The sequence below is a fragment of the Hermetia illucens genome, chromosome 2 (genome assembly GCF_905115235.1).
Source record: "Hermetia illucens chromosome 2, iHerIll2.2.curated.20191125, whole genome shotgun sequence".
NCBI lineage: Eukaryota > Metazoa > Arthropoda > Insecta > Diptera > Stratiomyidae > Hermetia > Hermetia illucens.
The window spans coordinates 82494178-82517439 of NC_051850.1; the positions used below are offsets into that span (position 1 = coordinate 82494178).

At 37.2% G+C, this 23262-nt stretch overlaps 1 protein-coding gene across 3 annotated transcripts in view; it reads right to left on the reverse strand.

Moving 5' to 3' along the window:
* The window catches only part of LOC119647512 (protein ECT2), a 189052-nt gene that overhangs the window by 36063 nt on the left and 129727 nt on the right, over positions 1-23262 (reverse strand). For all 3 annotated transcript variants that reach the window (XR_005248890.1, XM_038048475.1, XM_038048474.1), the window contains exons 3-4: positions 15226-15361; positions 2191-2297 (exon numbers count right to left, since the gene is read on the reverse strand). Coding sequence is in view for 2 of the 3 variants with exons in the window: in XM_038048475.1 (XP_037904403.1) it covers positions 2191-2297; positions 15226-15361 (243 nt within the window). In the remaining variant the exon portion in view is untranslated. The remainder of the gene's footprint in view (positions 1-2190; positions 2298-15225; positions 15362-23262) is intronic.

The following is a 23262-nucleotide window of genomic DNA, read 5'->3' on the forward strand; positions in this document are numbered from 1 at the left end:
TAACATCGAAATTCTTCAAAGAATACAGTTTAAGATATTGTCAACGATTACTTCCGCATCAGAAATCACAAGATACAAAGCCAAGAGCAAATGAGTGTCAGGCAGTTACGGTTCGACCGAATGGCCAAGAGTACAACACGCCCGCCTCCCTTTGAGTGCCGGATTTCTTTACTTGAAAAGGTTAGCGGATAATTACAGAAGTATTCGGAAAATTGTACTTTTTCTCATCAAATGATTATGATTTCTCTAAATTGGCGGGCGTAATTAAAAAAAAGCGAATGAACCCTTTGGAATGTATTTTAGCTTGTTCTTTTCGTAGTAAATTATCTTTTCTTTAGCTATAATATAAGAATTGTTCAGAAAAAAAAATTCACATTTTTTTAACCAAGTCGAATTATATCTTTTTTTCTAACTTTTCGGATCTCTTCCATTTTTTTTTTAGTTCACACGGAAGGAAAAAAACGTAAAAATTATTCGTTTCACAGAAGAATTCGGAGGTGAACCTTTCACGAATTTAAGAAACTCCAGCGAGGCGGCGTTGTGCAAATTTCCAACAATTTTTTTTTGAATATTTAAAGTATTTACATATACATTAAAAATGTTGTTGACCTCAATTCGTTTTTTACTAGCAAAAAAAAAAAAGTAAACAAATTTAAGCAGATATCGAAATGAGACATATTGTGAAGCCTAGATTTCATATAAATGCACTTTTCAGATTTTTGGATTGAGTAGTTTCCGAAAATGAGTCCCGTCTCACTTTACGTGTGTACTTTTTGACTCCTTAATTGCGTGTGTGTGTATGTGTATGGTGCGGGAGAAGCTACAGCTTCTGAGCACTCAGGCCGTGTTGGCCTATTGTACTCGCCTCCCCCGTCTAACGGAATATTCCGGATTCGTTAACGTATCGCAGGATTTCCACTAGTGGATGTGATGCTACCCGTCGCAATTCCTTAATCGCGTACTTTATATGACTATATTCGATGAAAAAAATTTTTACATCTCCGTTTGCATGTATGGGGAGCCCCTCTTTAAACTCCACGTAAATTCATGTCACTCACCGTATTCGTGTGATTTCACAGTTCCCATATGTCCACCAAATTTCGTTCGGATCGGTTTAGCCGCTTTGAAGAAGACAGACAGACAGACTTTGAATCGATTTTAAAAAACCTTAAAAATCAAATATGTTGTTCACGTTTCATTGAGTGAATTAAACATTTGAAGGGAAAATTAGCAAAAGTCCTGATTCAATAGTGTTAGGTACTGCATCCATGCACATACTCCCCATACTGCGGCAGTATATTTGTTTGTTAACTCCTCTAGCTTAAGTGTTTAGAGGAGTAACGCCCAGTCTTACTCCGCATGTTGTTACTGCTATTCAACAAATTAAAAGAATTATCATCATTTATTGTTTTTACTTTAAACAGTACAACTAAAACCCGTGGTAGCATACGTAAACTATCTGCAGTTTTGATCTAATATGCTAGGACCCGCCGCTGATAAGCTCAAGAGGTCCATCGGACGAAAGCGTGACAACTACCTTCGGCTCAAGGCTAACTGGAGTTACTACCCCTTCCCTAGCTAAGAGTCTTAGGCATGACGCAAGCAGAACTCTTATTCCTAGAGACGTCAAAATTGGCTTATAGGCAAAAATTCATAATTGTCAATTCTGCAATTGAGTACGAAAAGTCCAGACATCAATCTTCCGTAGTAAAAAAAACGCAATTCATCAATTTGCACGAAGTGTATAAAAATGTGTATATAAAAAACGAGTACTCGAAGTACATGGTAATGGGCATAAAGCAGCCCAGGAGATGCATCCGCTGCAGTTTAGTACTTTCATATTGTTCCGTACTAAAGGTATCGGAATTATAATAATATTTTTTATAATTCGTTAGCACTCTTTAGGGTCCTCATCCTAGTCGTATTAATGGTCTGTTAGAGTGGTGGTACACATAAAACTAGCCAAGATTTCTTTATTTTGGCCTGGGTTAACCCTTTATGTAAATGAATAATAAATATAAATAAATAAATATGGTAAATTAAATAAATTTTGTTCATATCTTCTGTAAACTCTCGCCAGTCGTGGGTATTTGACAATACTTTGGTGTACCGGTTTTTTTCATAAAATATAGATTACTTGCCAATAAAATTAGTATTGTGAAATTTGAAAGAGAAAAACAATTTACTTACTGATACTTTTCACCACCGCTCGTATTACAAATGAGATGAGTTACTTTTGAATTCATATCCTTTCGTATAGAGCCGCCCATAGAATGTATTAAATTTACTAATCGTGTCTGAAATAGAGAAGAAAATTAGCAAATCATGCAATCAAGTAAACCTAAAGACATAGAAAAAAGGGCTATATCATCGAAAAAGACTGAATTTTCATACAACTAATAAGATATAATGTTCAAAGTAGCAGGCTCGGCTTCCATATCATGTGTATGTAAAAATATCGTGAAAGCGACGAAACGATATGCAACAAATAATCAAGGAAATTAGAGCAGATTCCAATAATGCAACCTACATCAAAGTTCATTCCAAGGAAGACTTTTGTAATAAATCTGGTAAGTATACATAGTTGGTCTGAACATCGAAGTCGATGGTAAACGACCAAAAGGCAGACCTAAATAACGGTGGCTTGATACGCTGGATGGGGATTTAAAAGCCTCGAGATTGCACCCAGATCAGGCATTCGATAGAGCCAAATAGCGAAACCGATCACGACGAATCAACCCCGCTTGTGAACGGGACAAAGGCTGAAGAACAAGAAGATAAAAAGAAGATTGTGCAACTGAATTTTCTCCAACTGATGCGAAAGATATACTTTAGAAAATCCTCGTGTGGTGAAATAGAGGATGCTATTAACTGCTTTTAATTTGAAATGAATCAGGAGAGACTCATTCGAAAAACCTGCCCGGAATGTCAAGGTTTTCAAATCAAATCAAAATCAAGTTAAAACCAGTACTCTGTTCGGAAAGTAGCAATCGAGACCTTTTGTTTTATACCCGACATGGTTATATTCCTTGGAAAAAAAATTCATTCCTTGTTTAGGTGTATGGGGCAAAACATGCACTAATACAATTCATCGCATGCGTAGAGCCTCTCAGTTCCAATCTTACTACTGAATTTCTAGACAATATGTGTAGCCGTCCCTGAGAAAAGTCCGTGTGACAGACAGACAGACGGACACAGACAGTAAACCGATTTTAATAAGGTTTTGTTTTCATGCTGGACCGGTTTTGGCAAAGAGAACTCGATGCAAGTAACGCCAAATATTGAAACAAATAAAGGCCCTCGAAGCTCACAGCTAGCGATGGAAATTACTATGACTGGTAAAGTTATATATCATCAAATAGTTAATAATAAATACAGAAAAAAATCATCACTACCATTCAGGCCCTTAGATATTTCGTAATGAAAATGATTATATATTGCGGAGTAGCAACGAACGTTTGCAAAAGACGACAACAATACAACAAACAATACACAGTGTGCGAAATAACTATATCGGACAAAATTCGATTTTTAGCAAATTTATTTAATTCATTGTTCCTTTTTATTAATGCTTATTCAATGAGGACATAAAGCTCTTAAATAACCAATACTTATTTCAAAATAATAGTTGTTGTATACTATTAAAAATACTAATAAACAAACAAGTGAAACGAAATAAATATACCGGACAAGTGTACAAACTGGCAAATAAACGGGTTTAATTAGAAAGTTTTAATTTTAAAAGTTTATTTTTCCGCCATCCATTGTACGTAATGCCGATTTTCTTTCACTCTTCTTGAATGTAACTTTCAACTCCAAAAGTGCATCATATTGGCATCCTGCAGAATAGATGCGGTTGGATAAAATTCCCTCACAGATTCTATATGGGGTTTAGATCAGGACTTAGAACTGGCCATTCCAACGTAACGATATTTTTCGACGCCAAAAAATTCGCAGTGGCAACTGGAGTTCATTTTATAGGTTACAACCCAACTTGGAGATTTTCCACGATATCTAAAGACAGTACATACCACTAGGGGTCCTCCATTGAAGTTCCGTGTGTATCGCCTTTCATGCTCCAGGCATCACTAAAGATGGAGGATTGCCATTCGGGGTAAATGGCGAGGCTCTGGTGACCTGTTTTAGTATTTGATGTCTTCATTGTTGGACAAAATGTGTTGAACACGTCTAGTTGTCACAGGCAAATCTAAACTGTGACGAATTTCCAATGGGCTAATTTTTTTTCGAAAGCAAGACATTTTATTTGCCTATTCGACGTTTCATCATTTTTTGGATTTTTAAGGAAATTGTTTACAGTGTCCTTATTATGATTCACTGCGATCGCAATTCGGCGGATAGAATATCCCTTCAATCTTAAAGAACAAAATTTCGTCCGTTCATCCACACTTAATGATGTACCTCTCGGCATCGTAAGTTTTTTTTGCTGAACTGTTTTTTTATTGTGAAAATTAACTCGCTATTTGTATGAAGTAGACACTTATTTTAATTTTTCTACTTGCCGATTTTTAACATAAACAAGCCAGGAAACCGGAAGCTGGGCGCTTCAGGTATGAAAGGTTTTGCTTCTTGTGTGAGTACTTTTGAGTGTAGAACTATGCTATTGGTACGTAGCCCGTTAAGAATATATATTTAGCATGTCAGATATAGTACTTGGGGTTGTAAATTTACACGGTAAAGACAACTTTGAGCTACTACTGTAACCTTGTTGCTAATAGTATGATTTTGATCAATTGATGGAGATAATATGCTTCATATTACATTTTATACTACTACCAACTTTTATAATTCTGAGATAAACTTAAGGGGGGTTTTACTTAATTTTCCCAAAAATATGGTAATATACTATTATTAAATTAATTTGAACAGATATCGATATGGAGTGTTGAGGCCTGGGCACCATACAGAGGCAGGTTCGTGATTTTTTTCAGATTTTTCTGTTGGGTAGTTTCTGAGAATGGGTCCCTTGAAGAAATCATCACTTTCCACCCCTCCCACTCCCCGCCTTTTTAACAAATCTCAAAACTAAGACCGGCTTCGAAAAGTACTAATTAAGACCTTTCATTCAATACCCCTCATGAATATATTTGGTTAACAAAAAATGTACACCCCCGTTTTACATGTATGGGGACCCCCCTAAATCTCAACGTAGAAGGATGTCACTCATTGCATGTCTGGAGGTCCACAGGTCTCACCTTCTCACCAAATTTCGTGTCAATGAGAAAAGTGCCGGTGACAGACAGACAGACATTGAACTGATTTTAATTGTTTTGTTTTGCAAACAAAACCTTAAAAACCCAAAAATATTATTATTTTATTGACCGCTAAACCTGCGCCTCGTATAATTTTCACAATGCACAATGAACACTATACAAATAATTGATACGTGCTAGAACACACGACGCTGCGATCACATGTTTCTAAAGCAGTTACTACTCAATGAAGGGACGAAATCATTTTTCAGTGGTGTTCAACATTTTGCTGATTATGAACGGAGTAATCCATCAAATAATAAACAAGTCGGGAAACCGGAAGCTTGAGGTATAAAAGGTTTTGTGTTTCTCTATGTGAGGAGCATAACGCAGTTCTTCATTGGCTGATAGCATTGACTCTGGCAGTAATCTGAGAAGAACTGAGCGATTTAAATATCCCGAGTCAATGTTATGTTCCGTAGTGCTTGTTTGGTAATGCTACATTGTTAATCAGGAACTGGAGCTGCACTATCGATTTGTTGATCGGTTGGAACGATAGAAGGGAAGAAATCATACAAAATTAGGATTAAAAGTAAAGAGACATTCTGTCAATGGAATCTTCATTTAGATTTAGAATGTCTCTGTACTATTAATCCTTGAGTAACAATGTAGCATTAACAAACAAGCACTACGGAACACAGCTTATCAAAGGCAACCATGTCAATGGAAAACAAGTCGGAATACCGGAAGCTCGCGCTTCTGGTATAAAGGTTTTGTTTTCATCTCATGTAAGAAATTTAAACACACATTTTTCTATCCGTATATAGCTACAAATCCAACATATTCCTTCATATTTTCCCAAACTACAAGCCATACGAACATATTACAGACATATATATTATCTTCACCCTAAACAAACAAACTGTCTATTTCCGAATACTGTACATATATATGCACGTATATAAATTGATCGAATCCATATTTCCGATTTACTTCGTGCGCAAAAGCATACATATGTACATATATAGTACGTATATTAATACAGCTGGTTTAATGTACAAATATATCTATCTGAATTAGACACTACCTGCAAACTTCATTAGCACGCATAAAGTAAAGTGCGGCAGCATAACTTCCGTTTTTCAAAACTGAATAAAAACTATTGTATGCATCGGAAAATATTTATTTCTTTTTTATAATGTAGGTACATGTCTAAAGTTTTTATTTACATTGTTTTGAAGATCAAATCTGTTAGGTGACGTCCCCCATTCTCCATACATTGCGTAAACCGATTTCTGGCGATCGTCATGACTCTTGTTAGCATAGCAGGTGTTATGTTGGCAATTTCTTCTTGGATGTTGGTCTTCAAATCTTGTAGGGCTCTTGGACGGTTCACATAAACACGGGATTTAAAAAAAAAACCCATAGAAAAAAATCACAAGGGGACAGATCGGGAGAGCGTGCCGGCCATTCCAAATCGCCTGAGATAAGGCGCTCTGCAAAGTGTTTCCTCAAAACAGCCATCGATGCTCTTGAAGTGTGTGCTGTTGCACCGTCTTGTTGCAACCAAGTGTCCCCCAAATCCAAATTTTCTAGCCGTGGGAAAAAAAAATTCTGTAGCATGTTTACATACCGGTCCGAATTCACTGTCACTGTAACCTCATTTTCCTCAAAAAACCAGGGACCAATAATTCCAGCTCAGGAAATTGCACACCACACTGTGACTTTGGGTGAATGCAAAGGCTTTTGATGCAATTCTCGAGGGTTGGTGTCAGCCCAGTAGCACATGTTTTATTTTGTTTCCGAAATGCACGCTGTGTTGCAATAACCGAACATCCGCTTGAAAAGTAAACCTCAACGGCAAAGGCACGCTCCTCACTATTCCAACGCATGATGGCGACTGAACCGTGTCGGGACAAAACTTTACAGTATCCCTTCTTGAACGAGACCACTAGCGCTCCGCTATGACATCAACTAACTGAGTGGCGCGCATTTTAAAAAAGGAAGTTATGCTGTCGCACCCTGTATATACCCACATAGACACATGTCTGATTGGAGTAATTGATATTCATATACAAATGACCAAAAAACTAAAACAATAATTCTCTGCGGACCCATTCATAAGAATTCACTTCGTTGTGGTATTGAGAAATTGATATTTGATGATGACGTAATACACGTTGTAGAATGCATGAAATTCACAAAAAATGGCAAAGTTTCACCCCCTGTAACTTTGTTAATATTAGTTGGATTTTCTTCAAACTTGACCAAATTGTCCATTATGTTATCCCTTATCGCCACTTCTGAGATTGACATAAGGAGAGTTGCCGGGTAAATTTCTAAAATGTGGAAAAATGATAATTAACTTTATTTCACACCCCACATGCCCACATTTTATGAAAAAAAAATGTTGCACCCTCCATTCACATGTATGGGGAGCTACCCTCCCTCCTTTAGCTTAATACAAAATGGCGGCACTTGCTAGGGAACAACAGATTACACACTGTCACCAATTTTCGTGATAATCGGTCTAGCCGTTTCCGAATAAATTTTGTCAGACAGACAGACATCGACTCGATTCTAATAAGGTTTAACGTTAAACAAGTCGGGAAACCGGAAGCTAAACGCTTCAGGTACGAAAGGTTTTGTGTATTTCTTAGTACGTAGCACGTAATATATCCATATATTATGTGATAGTATCCACTTTCGGGTGATATTGACATTCATAGTCTACAATTTTCAAAAAAGCAAAAAATTTGAGGTATTATAACTTTGTTAGTAATAGTGTGATTTCCACCAAACTTGGTAAGATCATGCTCTATATTATAGCCTATATCACTGCAAAATTTCATGGTACTAGGATGAACTTAAGGGGGGTTTCTAGCCAATTACAAAAAATTGTAGTAATATACTATTATTAACTTTATTTAAACAGATATCTGCATGGAAGGTATTTCGGAGCCCAGGCACCATATAGTGGCAGCCTCCTGATTTTTTTCAAATTTTTCAGTTTGGTAGTTTCTGAGAATGGCCCCCTTAAAGAAGTGATCACTTTCAACCCTCCGCGCTCCCCACCCTTTCAACGAATGTCAAAACTAAGATCGGCTTTGAAAAGTACTAATCGAGGCCTTTAATTTGATACCCCACATGACTATATTTGATGAAAAAAATTTTTACACCCCCCTTTTGCATGTATGGGGACCCCCCCTTAAATTCGACGTAAAAGGATGTAATTCACTGTATGCGTGAGCGTTCACAGTTCCCACCTTTCTACCAAATTTGGTGTCAATCGCTATAACCGTCTCCGAGAAAAATGCGTGTGACGGACAGACAGACAGACAGACAGACAGTAAACCGATTTTAATAAGGTTTTGTGTTTACACAAAACCTTAAAAACGCTCCAGGAGAATACGAAGTAGAAGCAAAAGCAATTGGGGTTAATCAATTTACTAAATTTGCTCAAATAACAAAGAAAACAATGGTAGGCACAGCCCAAAAACCAATATTTCTGCGGTGGAAATAGACATACTGAGAAAACCTATATCCACATAAACAGCCGGGCGGATGGAGTAGATGAAATCAGGGTGCTGGTCAGTGACAATTAATGCGGCCGCAAAACCAACACCTACAAGTTAATAACTTAGGCGAAGTGTTTTATGTAATTTTTCATCATTTCATTCATAATTTGATTCAAATAAGGATACTACTTAAGATTATATAGTTTTGCCCAAAAAATAACATACTAAAATAAAGATGACTTCATTTATTGAAACTAAATAAATAAAGATATAATTCGGCAATAAATTTTCTTGCATTGAAAAAATCGTACGTACTCTGCATTCCACATTGAATGAATCTGCATCTGAAATATCTATTGATTTTTGAAAATAACATTCTAAAATAACGATCGAATGTCTCTAGTCCACATAGTTTGGATTTTCATTGCTGCTCATAATTGATAAATAATCCAATTCAATTAATCATTGATATATAGAACTTCCTCAATGATTTTGCGGCGGTTTCCAGTACAACCACAATGCACTGGAAATCGGAAATCGAGGATGGAAATTTGTGAATCTACCGAGTCGATTAAGTTATAAATATGCCAATGACACTCCATAAATAACATTTTGTTCAGGTATTCTACAGAATATTCTAGTTGTGACTCACCCTTTTGCGTGCAATTTAACTTCCCCCAATTGTTCACCGCCTTCTTCCCATATTTATTGGTAAATGCAATAAATGTAGTGAGTTTTATTTTCAATGCTGACATAAAATGGGGATTTGCGCAAACACCTTCAATAAAAAAAACCAGTCGAGATGCCGGAAGCCGAGCGCTTCAGGTATAAAGATTTTGTGTTCATCTTATGTAAGAAACTCGCTGTGGACGATTTTCAATTCGTACATAGCTAAGAATACAAAATATTCCGCCATATTTTGCTAAACCCCAAGATTCATATATATACATAAAGATCAACGACATTAATGCTATGTTCACCCTAAATAAACAAACATTATCTATTACCGCATGAGGATATATGCATATATATGTGCGCATCTAAATTGATGTAGCGCATCTACACCCATTTCCACTTCACTCCGTGCACAAAAGCGTATAACATATATGTATATATATGTTGGGAGCATAAATTAAAAACCGCTGCAAATCAGAACACACATGTCTATGATATTGATTACTACCTGCAAGCTATATTAGCATATACATATCCATACAAATATCTACCTGGATTAATTGACACTAAAAAAAATCAAAACAAGTCGGGAAACCGGAAGCTAGACGCTTCAGGTATGAAAGGTTTTGTGTATTTCTTTTATAAAGAGATTTGAGTGTGCATTTGTCCCATTAGCATGTAGCGCGTAAAATATGCATATTATGTGAAAATATCCACTTTCAAGTGATATTGACATTTATAATCTTGAATTTGCAGAGGAGCGACAGTTTTGACCTAGTATAACTTTGTTAGTAATAGCGCGATTTTCACCAAATTTGGCAGGATCATGCTCTATACTGCAGCCTACATTGCTGGTGTGATTCTAGGGTGAACTTAACGGGGGTTTTCCTGTCAATTACAAAAAAATATAGTAGTGTACTATTATTAGCTTTATTTGAACAGGTATCGGTATGGAGGATATTTCGGAACACAGGCACCATGTAGTAGCAGCCCCTTGATTTTTTTTAGATTTTTCGGTTGGGTAGTTTCCGAGAATGGGTTCGTTAAAAAAATGACCACTTTCAACCTCCCGCACTCCCCACCTTTTCAACAAAAGTCAAAACTAAGACCGGCTTCGAAAAGTACTAACCGAGACCTTTAATTTGATACCCCACATGACTATATTTGATGAAAAAAAAATTTACACCCCCCTTTTGCATGTATGGGGACCCCCCCCCCCCCTTTAAATTCGTCGTAAAAGGATGTAACTCACTATATGCGTGAGCGTTCACAGTCCCCACCTTTCTACCAAATTTGGTGTCAATCACTATAACCGTTTCCGAGAAAAATGTGTGAGACGGACAGACAGACAGACAGTAATCCGATTTTAATAAGGTTTTGTGTAAACACAAAAAGTGAACTAAAATGTCCTCACGACCCCGTTTATATATATGAGATGACGTCAAACATGTCTTGGATGCCATAAATTTACCTGAAATGCGAAATTTTGACCTCCTATAACTTTGTTAATAATAGTCGGATTGCCTTCAAACTTTCCAGAATTATGTCCTATATTATCGTCTATGCTGACTCCTGGGATGAACATAGGGGGACTTTCCGGTAAATTTCCAAAACACGGTAATATACTATTATTAACTTTACTTGTGCAGATATCGGAATGGGATGTATTTTGAGACCTAGATTTCATATAGTTACATCACTGTGATTTTTTTCCAGATTTTTCGGTTGGGTATGTTCTGAGAATAAAACTTGTCTCACTTTTTGAGGCACACATTTTGTGCCCTACCTAGTAGTAGTTGAGTCCTTTCATTTGATACCCTACATGACCATGTGCTGTAAAAAAAAATTTCACCCCCCTTAAAATTCAACACAAAATGGCGCCAGTTGCTGCCTATAAAGGTATACACAGACCACATATTCTCACCAAATTTCATAACAATGGGTTCAGCCGTTTCTGAGTAAACCGGATGTAACAGACACACAGACGGACAGACAGACATTGAACCGGTTTTAATAAGCTTTTGTGTGCACACAAAGCCTTAAAAAGATATCGATCAAAATTTGTTTAGCTGACGTAATAAGATAGGACAACTTATCACGATAAAATGATAAATAATCTTGTGTATCTTTATAATACTGGTTCTATCTTGGTTTCCAGCTTAATTATCACAGCATAACACAAATCTTTATATTAGTGCCAGTTCTTGCTGTTTGATAAGCTTGGAATTCAAAATCTTTTGTCAGACTATTTTGTGAGCATATACAATATGTAACGTGTCACGAAGGAAGCCTTTCTGTGATTCTTTCACATTAATAAAGACTTCTTGGAGCAGAATTGAAACATTCTCTTCACAAAGTACCATTTTTGTGCTTGGAAGTAGTATACCTTCGAGCATCTTTCCGAAGTTTTTTGAAAACCAGCAAGTTATTCCTTTCTCTCATAATACAACACGCTTGTTCTCCCTATAAATCCAAACTGACGAGGAGAGGTTATTTTCGTAAGGGTAGTAACGCAATGTAGAGAAGTAAAATATGTCTAGATTGAAAAAGAATGCTGGGTCTCTTACAACCTGCTCCACTTCGCTTTGCTATGGATACATGGGATACGATCGGAGCAAAGTGGGAAAGTATGGAAAACTTCACAATCAAATCTTCATTTTAGAAACGTCTAAGAAGACCATGGCCAATCTGGAGATATTATGGTTATAAGAAGGAATATTTGAATGCAGTAAAAAACTTTAAGTTAGTTTCAACACCCAACCTGGTGAAGCATCAAGAAGATACTTTTTCAAGACGATTCAATGATCTCCTCAAACTTCCAATGAACCTCAACAATGCAGTTTTATACAGTCTCCATTCGGGAACATCGTTAATTTTTTGCTTACGTCGTCACGAGATGGCAATGGACTGCACTATGTCAAAACTAACCGACAAAGACAAGATCAAATTTCGCCTTAAAAATTGTCATATGATACTTTGCAGACGTGGATAAATTCCTGTGTGTGGATTTCAACTAGAACGCAGAACGCTTCGCAAAACAGCTGGCAAAACGTTTAACTTTTTTATCAAAACGCACTCTGCATCGAACAAAAATGTCTTATCTACAACGTCATATGGGCAGCTTTACGGTCTTAATTTTTCAAACTCTTCACCGTAGTCACCGTGATATTCGACATGAAATCTCTGGATCCCGCCAATCTCTGCTGACCAAACATAGGCAACGGCATTGAAAGCCCGTTATGTATATGCATTTAGCATGTCAGATTTAATACTTCCGGTTGTAAACTTACACGGTAAAGACAACTTTGAGCTATTGTAACTTGGGGATAATATGTTATACTACTACCAACTTTTATAACTTTGCGATAAGCTTAAGGGGGGTTTTACTCAATTTTCCCAAAAATATGGTAATATACTATGAGTAACTTAATTTGAACAGGTATCGACATGGAGACTATTTTGAGGGCTGGACACCATATAGAGCAAGCTTCATGATTTTTTTCAGATTTTTCGGTTGGGTACTTTCTGAGAATGGGTCCGTTAGAGAAATCATCATTTTCCACCAATCCCACTCCCCCCCTTTCTAACAAATCTCAAAACTAAGACCGGCTTCAAAAAACACTAATCGAGACCTTTCATTTGATACCCCACATGACTACATTCGGTGGAAAAAATGTACACCCCCCTTTTACATGTATGGGGACGCCTCACTGTCAGACAACAAATATCCAACCCGTGCCTCTTCAGTAGAACTTACCAATGCGAAGCTGAACAATATCCTCTGCTCTGTAAAATCGTATGATGGATCAATTCATCTTTATCATGCAAACCAATTTATCAAACAAATGAACCAATCATCGAAGCAAAGAGAAAACAGAGACTCCAGAACTAGCCGCGCGACGGCCACTTTAAGGGGGTCATCCCGTGTGAAGGCCGTTTTTTTTGGCTCTTTTTAGAAATTTTTTGTGAAGAACTGGATAAAGATACAAATTCGAAACACCATAGATTTATTGATATCTTGAGCGTGCATAGTAATTTTCCCAGCCCGATCGCATAGTTCGTTGTTGAAATACTGAGCAATTTTTGCACCCATCTCCAAAAAAAGGTGTTTTTCTGCTGCCACGCTAGAGGGCGTTGTGATAATTTTAAAGAAAAAAGGGAACGGCATTTTAATGTACAGACTTAACTACAGTCCGCAAACTAGGATTATTAAAAAATATTAAAAACTAAATTTTTGGTACCGTGTTAAACTTTTTTTTATGAATTTTGGTGTTTTTTCACGGCTTCTTCAATGAATAATAAAAAAACTACTGAATCAATCGCAATTATCCTTGTTTGCGAACCGTAGAAATATATTCTGAATAAGTCGTGAAAATTTCAAAGAATTTCGTTGGATAGATTTTGGGCTATGGTGACAGCCGATTTTCAACATGCCGTTTCGAGAAAAACGCATTTAAAAAGTACAATGCGCTTTTTAGCCATAAAACCTTAACTGGTCGTTAATCTGCTATATCTAATCTATGAACCTTAGGTTTTTTCAAGAAACACATGTACTGCCTTAGCTTCAATTCTTGTCTTTTTAGCAAAGTCATTCCACCATCATTCGGACCGATAAATACGAGCTTTATTACGGCGATCGGCATAAATCTGGCATGTGACTTATCACGTGTTTAACACTATAATTTCCGAACGACTCCGAATATCAGAAAATCACTTTGCCCATATATTCTACACTATATCTAGATACAATTGATGCCGAAAAAAAAATTCGATTCCGCGGATCCGACACACGGGATCCTTAAAACTGAAGACCAGTATGAAACCTCAACCCAGATCCGAAATGAATTGGACATATTTTATTATGTTGTTGTTTTCACATCTACTTTGAATTGTATATATCTTCATAAAAGGGAAGGGGAAAGTGTTCTGAAAAACACAATAAAATCTTAACTTTAAAACAACTAATGAATTAGGAAACGATATATTTCGGTTATAAAAAACTATTAAAAAGAAGCATTTAAATTTAAAAGAAAATTTCTGGTCTGGGTGTGAAGCCGGGTTACCGTTCTTAATTCTATATTAATAATAATATAATAATAATCGTTGGTACAACAATCCATATTGGATCAGGGCCTTGAAGTGTATTAGAGCACTTCATTCAAGACCGTAACGGTACATTACAGAATAGCCTGTAGGAGGCAATGTGGTCAACATTGCGCTCGCCCGAGATTATTACCCTGATTTGACTCAGGTACTCATTCACAGCCGAGTCGACTGGTATCCGACGTCAAATCATGATACAAATCCCACTGCCACCAGTGAGATCTGAACCGCGACCTTCCGTACGATAGCCTTGTGCTCTAATCACTCAGATATCCGGATACTAATTCTATATTACTAAATTTTAATAGAAGTCTGTTTTGTTAATAAATATCAGTAAAGTAGGACTCCTAACTAAGCGCGTACAGGAAATTTATATGAATAGGATACAGTGACACTTTCATATAAAGTATTGTTTCACTGATAGCCATGCTACTGACAATCCTTAGAGAAGTAAATATTTTGAAATGATTTTTCAAATGTATTTAAGGGTTAGAATACACAAACTATATAGAAAACCTTCAATATTCGGTTAGGAAAACATATGGGTTATTTCTGATGGGCACACATCTTTAGCCGAGCCTTTTTTCCTTCATGTTTCGTATGATACGATTTATTTCTTCCCATACAAAAGTTATATCTACCAAATAACCTGCTTTTTTGAATTCAAAATATTCTGTCCTACAGTGTAATCGATAATGTCATGTGATTCATAAGCTTACCAATTCATCTTTTTTTCGAATTCCAGTGAAGCATGTAATTACTCCTCGCATAGAATAATTATACACAGGTCTCGAATTATGCTTCAATCCATCCCCAGCTTCAGCAGCATGCAGTAACGCAGGTGGTCCCATAACCCTAGAATAGAAGGAAGGGAGTTATTTTTAATATTTCTATTTTCATTCGCTTTTAGTTAATCTAGCATAATATGGTATACATGTTAGTTATTCAGCATCCTACTGCTAATATATCGCTGGAAATTATTAGGATAATTCCGCCTCTGGTAAGTCCTGTATTTTTATGAAAATAAATAATCTTTGTTATATTATATTTGCGTCTATCTTAAGGTACTGATCATGTTGCGCGCTTCATAAAAATCATTCTTGACGCATGGAAGGCGAACAGTTTTAATCGGGAAACAAGTCGGAATATCAGAAGTTCGGCCCTTCAGTTATAAGGGTTTTATGTTCATCTTATGTGAACAAATCTCTATACATGTTTTTAAGGTTTTCTGTGAAAGAAAACCTTATTACAATCGAGTCGATGTCTGTATTTCTGTCTGTCACACGCGATTTATTCGGAAACGGCTAGACCGATTGTCACGAAAATTGGTAGGTGCGTGTAATTTGTTTGTACCCTTTACATACACCAGGTGGCGCCATTTTGTGTTAAGTTTAAGGGGGGTTTTCCATACATGTGAATGGAGAGTGAAAAATTTCTTCTCATAAAATGTGGCCATGTGGTGTATCAAACGAAAAGCGTACTTTTCGAAACTAGCTCCATAAGGAATGAAACATAGGGGAGTGAGGGCTTAAAATATGACCATCAAAAAGTGTAACAGGTCCTTGATCTCAGAACCTATTCAACCGAAAAATCTGAAAAAAACACATCTCTATGAAATCTAGGCCTCAAAATACATCCGGATCCGATATCTGCACAAATAAAGTAAATAATAACATATTTCCACATTTTAGAAATTTACCTGGGAAACCCCCTTATGTCCATCCTAGAAGTACAAAATAGCCATGGGTGTAAGGGAAAACATAATGCACAATTTGGTCAAGTTTGAAGAAAATCTAACTATTATTAACAAATTTATACAGTGTGAAACTTTGCTATTTTTTGTGCTAATGAAGTTTGCGGGTAGTATCTAATTCAGATAGATATATTTGTACATTAAACCAGCCGTATTTAATATAGGTGCTATATAGGTACATATGTATGCTTATACTGCGTAGGAAATAAATCGGAAATATGGATACGATCAATTTATATACGTGCATATATATGTACAGTATTCGAAAATAGGCAGTTTGTTTGTTTAAGATGAGCATAATATCTATGGCTGTAATATGTACGTATATCTTGTAGTTTGGGAAAATATGAAGAATTATGTTGGATCTGTAGCTATATACGGATAGAAAAATGTGCGTTGAAGTGTCTTACATAAGATGAACAAAAAAGGTTTATACCAGACTTGTTTCATTCAGACATAGCTATGACTGCAAAATATTCCCAAACAAAATATGCATATGTATATACACATTAAGGACATAAATATTATGCGCCAAATTCATTAAATGCATCTTCACGCATTTCCACTTTACTCTGTGCACGAAACCACACCACATACATACGTCCATCTTATTGAATACTACCTGCAAATTTCATTAGCGTTTAGGTATACATACATGTGCCTCTCCAGTAATTGACACTGATATTCAAATAACTAAAAAAAACTAACAAAGAAAAGCGAAAGTGTGACCCCGCCTTCCATATAAGAAGATTTTATAGATATGATGTTGACGTCATACACGTCCTAGAATACAATAAAGTTACATGAAATGCAATATTTTGACTTCCAATAACTTTCTTTATAATAGCTATACTGTACTACTACTGTATTTGTACTTCTTGGGTGAACTTAAGGGGGGTTTTCGAGAAATTTTTGAAACATGGTAATACACTATTATTAACTTTATTTGTGGAGATATCGGGATGTATTTTGAGGTCTAGCTTTTATATAGATGCGATTTTTTTTCAGATTTTTCGGTTCGGTAGGTTCTGAGAGCGAGACCTGCTTTACTTTTTGTTGCACACATTGTGAGCCTAATATCAGAAATAAGTTCAGTTTCGGAAAGTACTAATCGAATCGAATCTCGGGCGTTTCAGTGCGCTGGTGCGTATCTTTATCACTTTTGGCTGCGTAAATGCGCATCTTTGTCGTGTTGAATGCGTTAATATAAGGAGCCAACACATGACCATTTGTTGGAGCTCAACATCCTAGCGATTCTTACCTATTTTATTGTTCGTAATATAACATATTACCAAATGTGCTTGACCTTGAACTACGACAATTTGAGAAAAAGAGCTATTCATAAAATTTGAGTTTTACAAAAGGATCAGAACTCGAAATAAATTTCGAATGCCGCGAATCCTGCCGCGCTGTTCCGTGGATTCCGCTTCCCCATTGCAGAATGGACAACGAACATTTTTTTTTGTATTTCGAATTATATTTCTGTTTTTTCAAGAAGATAAGGTTGGTTATAAGTCAACTGTAAAATGACACGTAAATGAAAGAGACCAGTAAGGTCGACGGTTGGCAAATAACTCAAAATAATATTTTTTTTAAAAGACCGGTTGTTAGATTTTTCCACCGTTGGATTTCCCCTCTCGTGGCGAGTTTGGTTGCATCTGTCTGTCGCTAACCCCGCTGCCCCACAAGCCAATACTACTGACACCCCAATGCTGGTTCCAGTCTGGGGGAGGTTGAAGCCTCTTTTGCACCACTATGACCAGACCCAGAATAATTTCACCGTATCACCCAAACCACTATGGTCTCATAAGACGCCGACATTTTACCACCGTCACTGACTGCAAAGCAGTTCCCTAAGAGATCATCGCACCTCAACCTAGACCGTTTATTGCCGTTTTGCGAGACAAACCACTCATAAAACAACGTGAGGAATACACTGAAAAGAAACGCCTCTACCACAAGTTTCTCAACGACAAAATACTGGTCAATTAGTAAATTGACAAGAATGTCAACCGGGAAGCAAAAGAAGCGATCACTGTCACCCGAGCGGTCCATTCAAAGATCTTTACGATAAAGAAAGATATTTACGATAAAGAAAAATAAGACACTTGGCATGACGAGAGAAATCTGTACCAACTTGCAAAAGCGCACACAGGGTATCGAAGACAGATCATTCACTGCATGCAATGGGATTCATAGGTCCTGCCTCTCTATCATCTTCACCACTAGGAACCGCTTCTGACGTTTTGTCTGCGCCGCCCGATTTCAAAGCACCGCGCACAGTACCCATCAACATAATTATGTTGAAGTGTCCTTGTTTCAAGAACTTGTTAAACAAATTACAAATAACTATCGAACTTCTATTTTTATGAAAGGAAGATTCGGAAATAATGCTAGTGACATTCCTAATTGGCACTTGCAATTTAATTAGTGCCTTCGACAGTTTTCTAAACAAATTCATGCTAATTTCCTCATTCAGCGAAGCAATACTGCAAACGGCTGTAATGTGTCATCCGACCGAACCTTGCCGACGTGGAGCGATGTTTACCGGCCTTAAATCTTCATTGCACATTGAAGCTTCGTGCCGGCCGCAGCTTCTCTCATCCGCGTGCCGGACAGAACGGAATTGTGTTTCGGCCTTAAAGCGAGAAACACAATTACGATACGTGCGGAATGCGGAAGAAAGAAGCAATGAAGATTTCAGGTCGGCAACATTCAATCTACGTCCTACCTGAAGCACCAGTTTCCGGTATTCCGACTTGTTTTGTTATCATTACTAGATGTCGGATACCAGTCGGCTCAGCTGTGAATGAGTACCAAATGAGGGTAATTATCTCGGGCGACCGCTATGCATTTTACAGTGTACTGTAGTGTATCGTTACGATCGTGAATGAAGTGCTCTAACACACTTCAAGGCTGATCCAATATGAATCTAAACAAATTCATGACAATGCGCTTTTATGAAATCTAGGCCTCAAAATATGTCGCACCCCCAATGTCTTTTCAGATAAACTTAATAATAAAATCGGCTAGAAAACCCTCTTTGGACCATCCTATTTGGTGGAAATCAGACTTTTAGTGTCAAAGCTAAAGCAGGTTAACGAACTAATTGCAGAGTAACGTGGAGCTCGCAAACTATGGCAAAGAAACCGCACAACAGAAAAGAAAAAGAAAAGGAAATCGGTGCGTTCTACACAGGATAAGGCCTTCCAGCCCCTAGAGACCCAACGTTTACAAGCTTAACCCCATTCAGACAATTGGACCATGACCCAACGCCGTATAAAACTAAATGAGCTGAGGACAGAAATTAAAGCAAATGAGCCACCTAATAAAGCTATGAACTTATTACAGGGAGAATACTGAAAAAAAAATTGCCAAAAAAGGGTCTAATCAAATTATCATATTACAAATAAGAACGCATCTTTCAAATTAAAATACGTCCCTACACAATAAAAAATGGCCGAAGTTATAACTGAGGCAGATCATTGTGGATCGAAAGCTCATACCACGTCACCAAAGCATTCCACAATACGCACAGAATCGCGAATCCAATGGAAACAGCAATGTAAAAAATCAAATCAACGTACATTAACTTGACAAACAAAAAAGAGAATCCAGCTAAAGTCATCATGGACAAGATGAGTCACAGGCGACTGAGGTCAAATATTTAGGTATGACACTCGACGTTAAGTTCAGTTGGAAAACATAATAATAATCGTTGGCGCAACAATCCATATTGGATCAGGGCCTTGAAGTGTGTTAGAGCACTTCATTCAAGACTCGTAATGGTACAGGATTGCAGTACCCTATTGAAGGCAATGTGGTCAGTATTGCGCTCGCCCGACATTATTACCCTGCTTTCACTCAGGTACTGATTCACAGCTGAGTCGACTGGTATCCGACGTCAAATCACGATACAAATTCCACAACTACAAGTGAGATTTGGACCGCGACTTTCCGTGCAACAACCTTATGCTCTAATCACTCAGCTATCCGGACACAGCTGGAAAACATACATCCTAAGATGGAAGGACGAGCTAAATGCCAAATACAGACAGATTTACTGGCTGTTAGGGAGGTATTCCCAGCTGACATAGGGCAGTCGTCAAATCACGATACAAATTCCACTACTACAAGTGAGATTTGGACCGCGACTTTCCGTACGACAACCTTATGCTGTAATCACTCAGCTATCCGGACACAGCTGGAAAACATACATCCTAGGATGGAAGGACGAGCTAAATGCCAAATACAGACAGATTTACTGGCTGTTAGGGAGGTATTCCCAGCTGACATAGGGACATGAAAATATCAAAGTCCGAAAATTGACTGATGTCTCTAATATGATGGGATGACTGCGGAGAATAAAGCCAAATGTTATAAGCTACTGAAGAACAGCCAGTTCCTCAGCGAAGCCAACCAAAGAGCTGGGATCGACCACAGGGTCTTTTCCAATAAAAAACAAAAGTCAAATACGCAAAGAAAGCTGCTGAATGGGGAAATCTCAGTCATAGCTTGGCGAGAGGTGGTTTTAGCAGGTAAAAATCCCACACTCTCAGGGATCATGAACCCTGAGGTTAGTCTCCACATCTTGAAAAAAGATTATAGCGTTAGAAGGTTATGCAAGGACAAAAAACGACTCAATCCTGGGAATTCGAGCTTGATACTTTACCCGATAATCGCTCAGTTCTAGCCCATAAAATCTAAAGAAACACAAATTTTGTTTTGAAATTTTTGCAGCGTATTCTTAGATAGCTAACTTAACAATTGATGTGATTTCCCCCTTATTACCATAGAATGTTATAACAGAAATGTATATAATTGATCATTTCTATATTGGTTTATATATACATATATAAATGCATTTTACTGCGTTAGGCTCTAGAGCGATTCTTTAATAATTATAATTTACAACTCACACTTTCTTTTTTATCGGAACAACTTCAAATATATTAGGTAGTAAATACTATTCTTGTATAAACTAGTAATTGCCTTATCTCCTCATGAGTTTCATTTTGAATCTGACAGAAAGTGGTTAAATTGCAAAAGAAACATAAATAAGACTTGAAGAAAATTACGTAATGGTGCAGTTTTTGAGACTAATACTTCAAAATCCAAAACCGTCCGTGAGATAGGATGCAGGGAAAAACAGTGAAGTACCTTCAAAAGGCACAGAAAACTGACAGAGTCGGACGCAGAAGCAATGAAAAGCAAACGTATATGACGCCAGGAGAGCAGAACCATTTGAAAGCCATTTTACTTAACGATCCTACTTCAAAATTGAGAGTGGAGTTCAAGGCTCCAATTGGTAAACACGTAAGCACATAAACAACGCAAAGAAGGTACTTTGAAAAGCTTGACGCAAGTGGTGTAAAGAACGACGAGATTGGATCCCAAGAGACTCAAATGAGTCCAAATTTTATTGGCCCCAACGGAAAGTCGAAAGTTTTAAGTAAAGTTAGAGAAAAGTACTCAGAAGTACATTCAACTAATAATAAAATGTTTCCCCTACATAATGACCTGGACCTGGACATAATTAAGTACAATCTAGATTGAATTTATTGTTAATTCTATTTTCACTTACCGTCTTGCTTTTACATGTTGCACGGTTAAAGGATCAACTCGGAATTGAATCATGTCAATTTATGTCATGGCCTCGAAATAGCAGTAGGGTTATAATACAGGACATGTATAAGAACAAAATTTTAGCAGGAAGTTAGATAACTCTATTCAATAGCATAGATAGGCGAGGTGGCACCGTCATAAAGTTAAAAGGTGGATACATTAAATATTAGAATTGCAAAACACTTAAAATCGATGGTTAATTTCATAGAACTTTTCTATTTATTGTAATAAACATTTGTACGTCATAATTTTTTATAATTGAAACCCGGAAAATACGGGTTTGAAAAAAGAGAAAACTTCTTCTTATCACAACCCTACTTTCATTTCTGTGGTCCATACACGAACCTTAGATATTTATCAGAATTAATGGTCATTTAAAACACAATATAGCAACAAATACAATTCTTCACGACATTGGAGACGCAAAGGAATTTTTCAACAAAATGTGTCAACGTTGCCATTGTTTAATAAATGAATTTTACTCGAACCAAATTCTAGATTAATTATCCAGGAACTTACAGTTTGTAAAAATACTCTCGTCGTTTATTGGGCTTTTAGTGTCTCAGACTGTGAATTTTATTGTGATGCTGATATTCCATTGGATTAGGTTGTTGCATATGAAATGGCCGATTTGGCAATCAAGTGAAGTTAATTGCGATTTTGCTGTATCAAACCACCACCAGTTGGCGCTGTTTGTGTCGGATAATGAAGTATAAATACTCCTACATTTAATCAAGGAATCATTTCAGTTTTGACCATCGTTGTCATAACAGTGAATGAAAAGGAAAAAAGGATGGAAAAGAGCCAAAAACTTGTTCAAACTCGATCATAAAGCAGCAGAGGCGCCCGGGAACATTAAAAACGCATTTAGAGCTGATACGGTAAACGAACGAATCACGCGGCGGTGGTTCGAAAAATTCCGGTCAGGCGACGTAAACCTTCAAAGTGAGCCACGTGGACATCCAGAACCATCGATTGATAACGACGAGCTGCGTTTGCTAGTCGAATCCGATACACGTCAGTCTGTGAGAAACATTGCAGAGAAACTGGGCGTGCACTATTCAAAAGTTTTCCCGCACTTGCAACAACTTGGAAAGGGGTACCGCAAGCCCTTACGAAGCAAAACATGGTGACTGTTTGGTGGTCTACAGCTGGAGTTATCCACTATTCTTTTTTGGCACCTGGAGAAACAATGAATGCACAGAAATACTGTGCCCAACTCGAGAAAACGCACCAAAAATTGACTATTCAACGGCCGAGATTGGTCAACAGAGATGGTGCGATATTCCTTCACGACAATGCACGACCTCGTGTATCCAGAACAACGGTTGAAAAATTGAACGAATTGCAGTATGAGACTCTGCCTCATTCATCATAT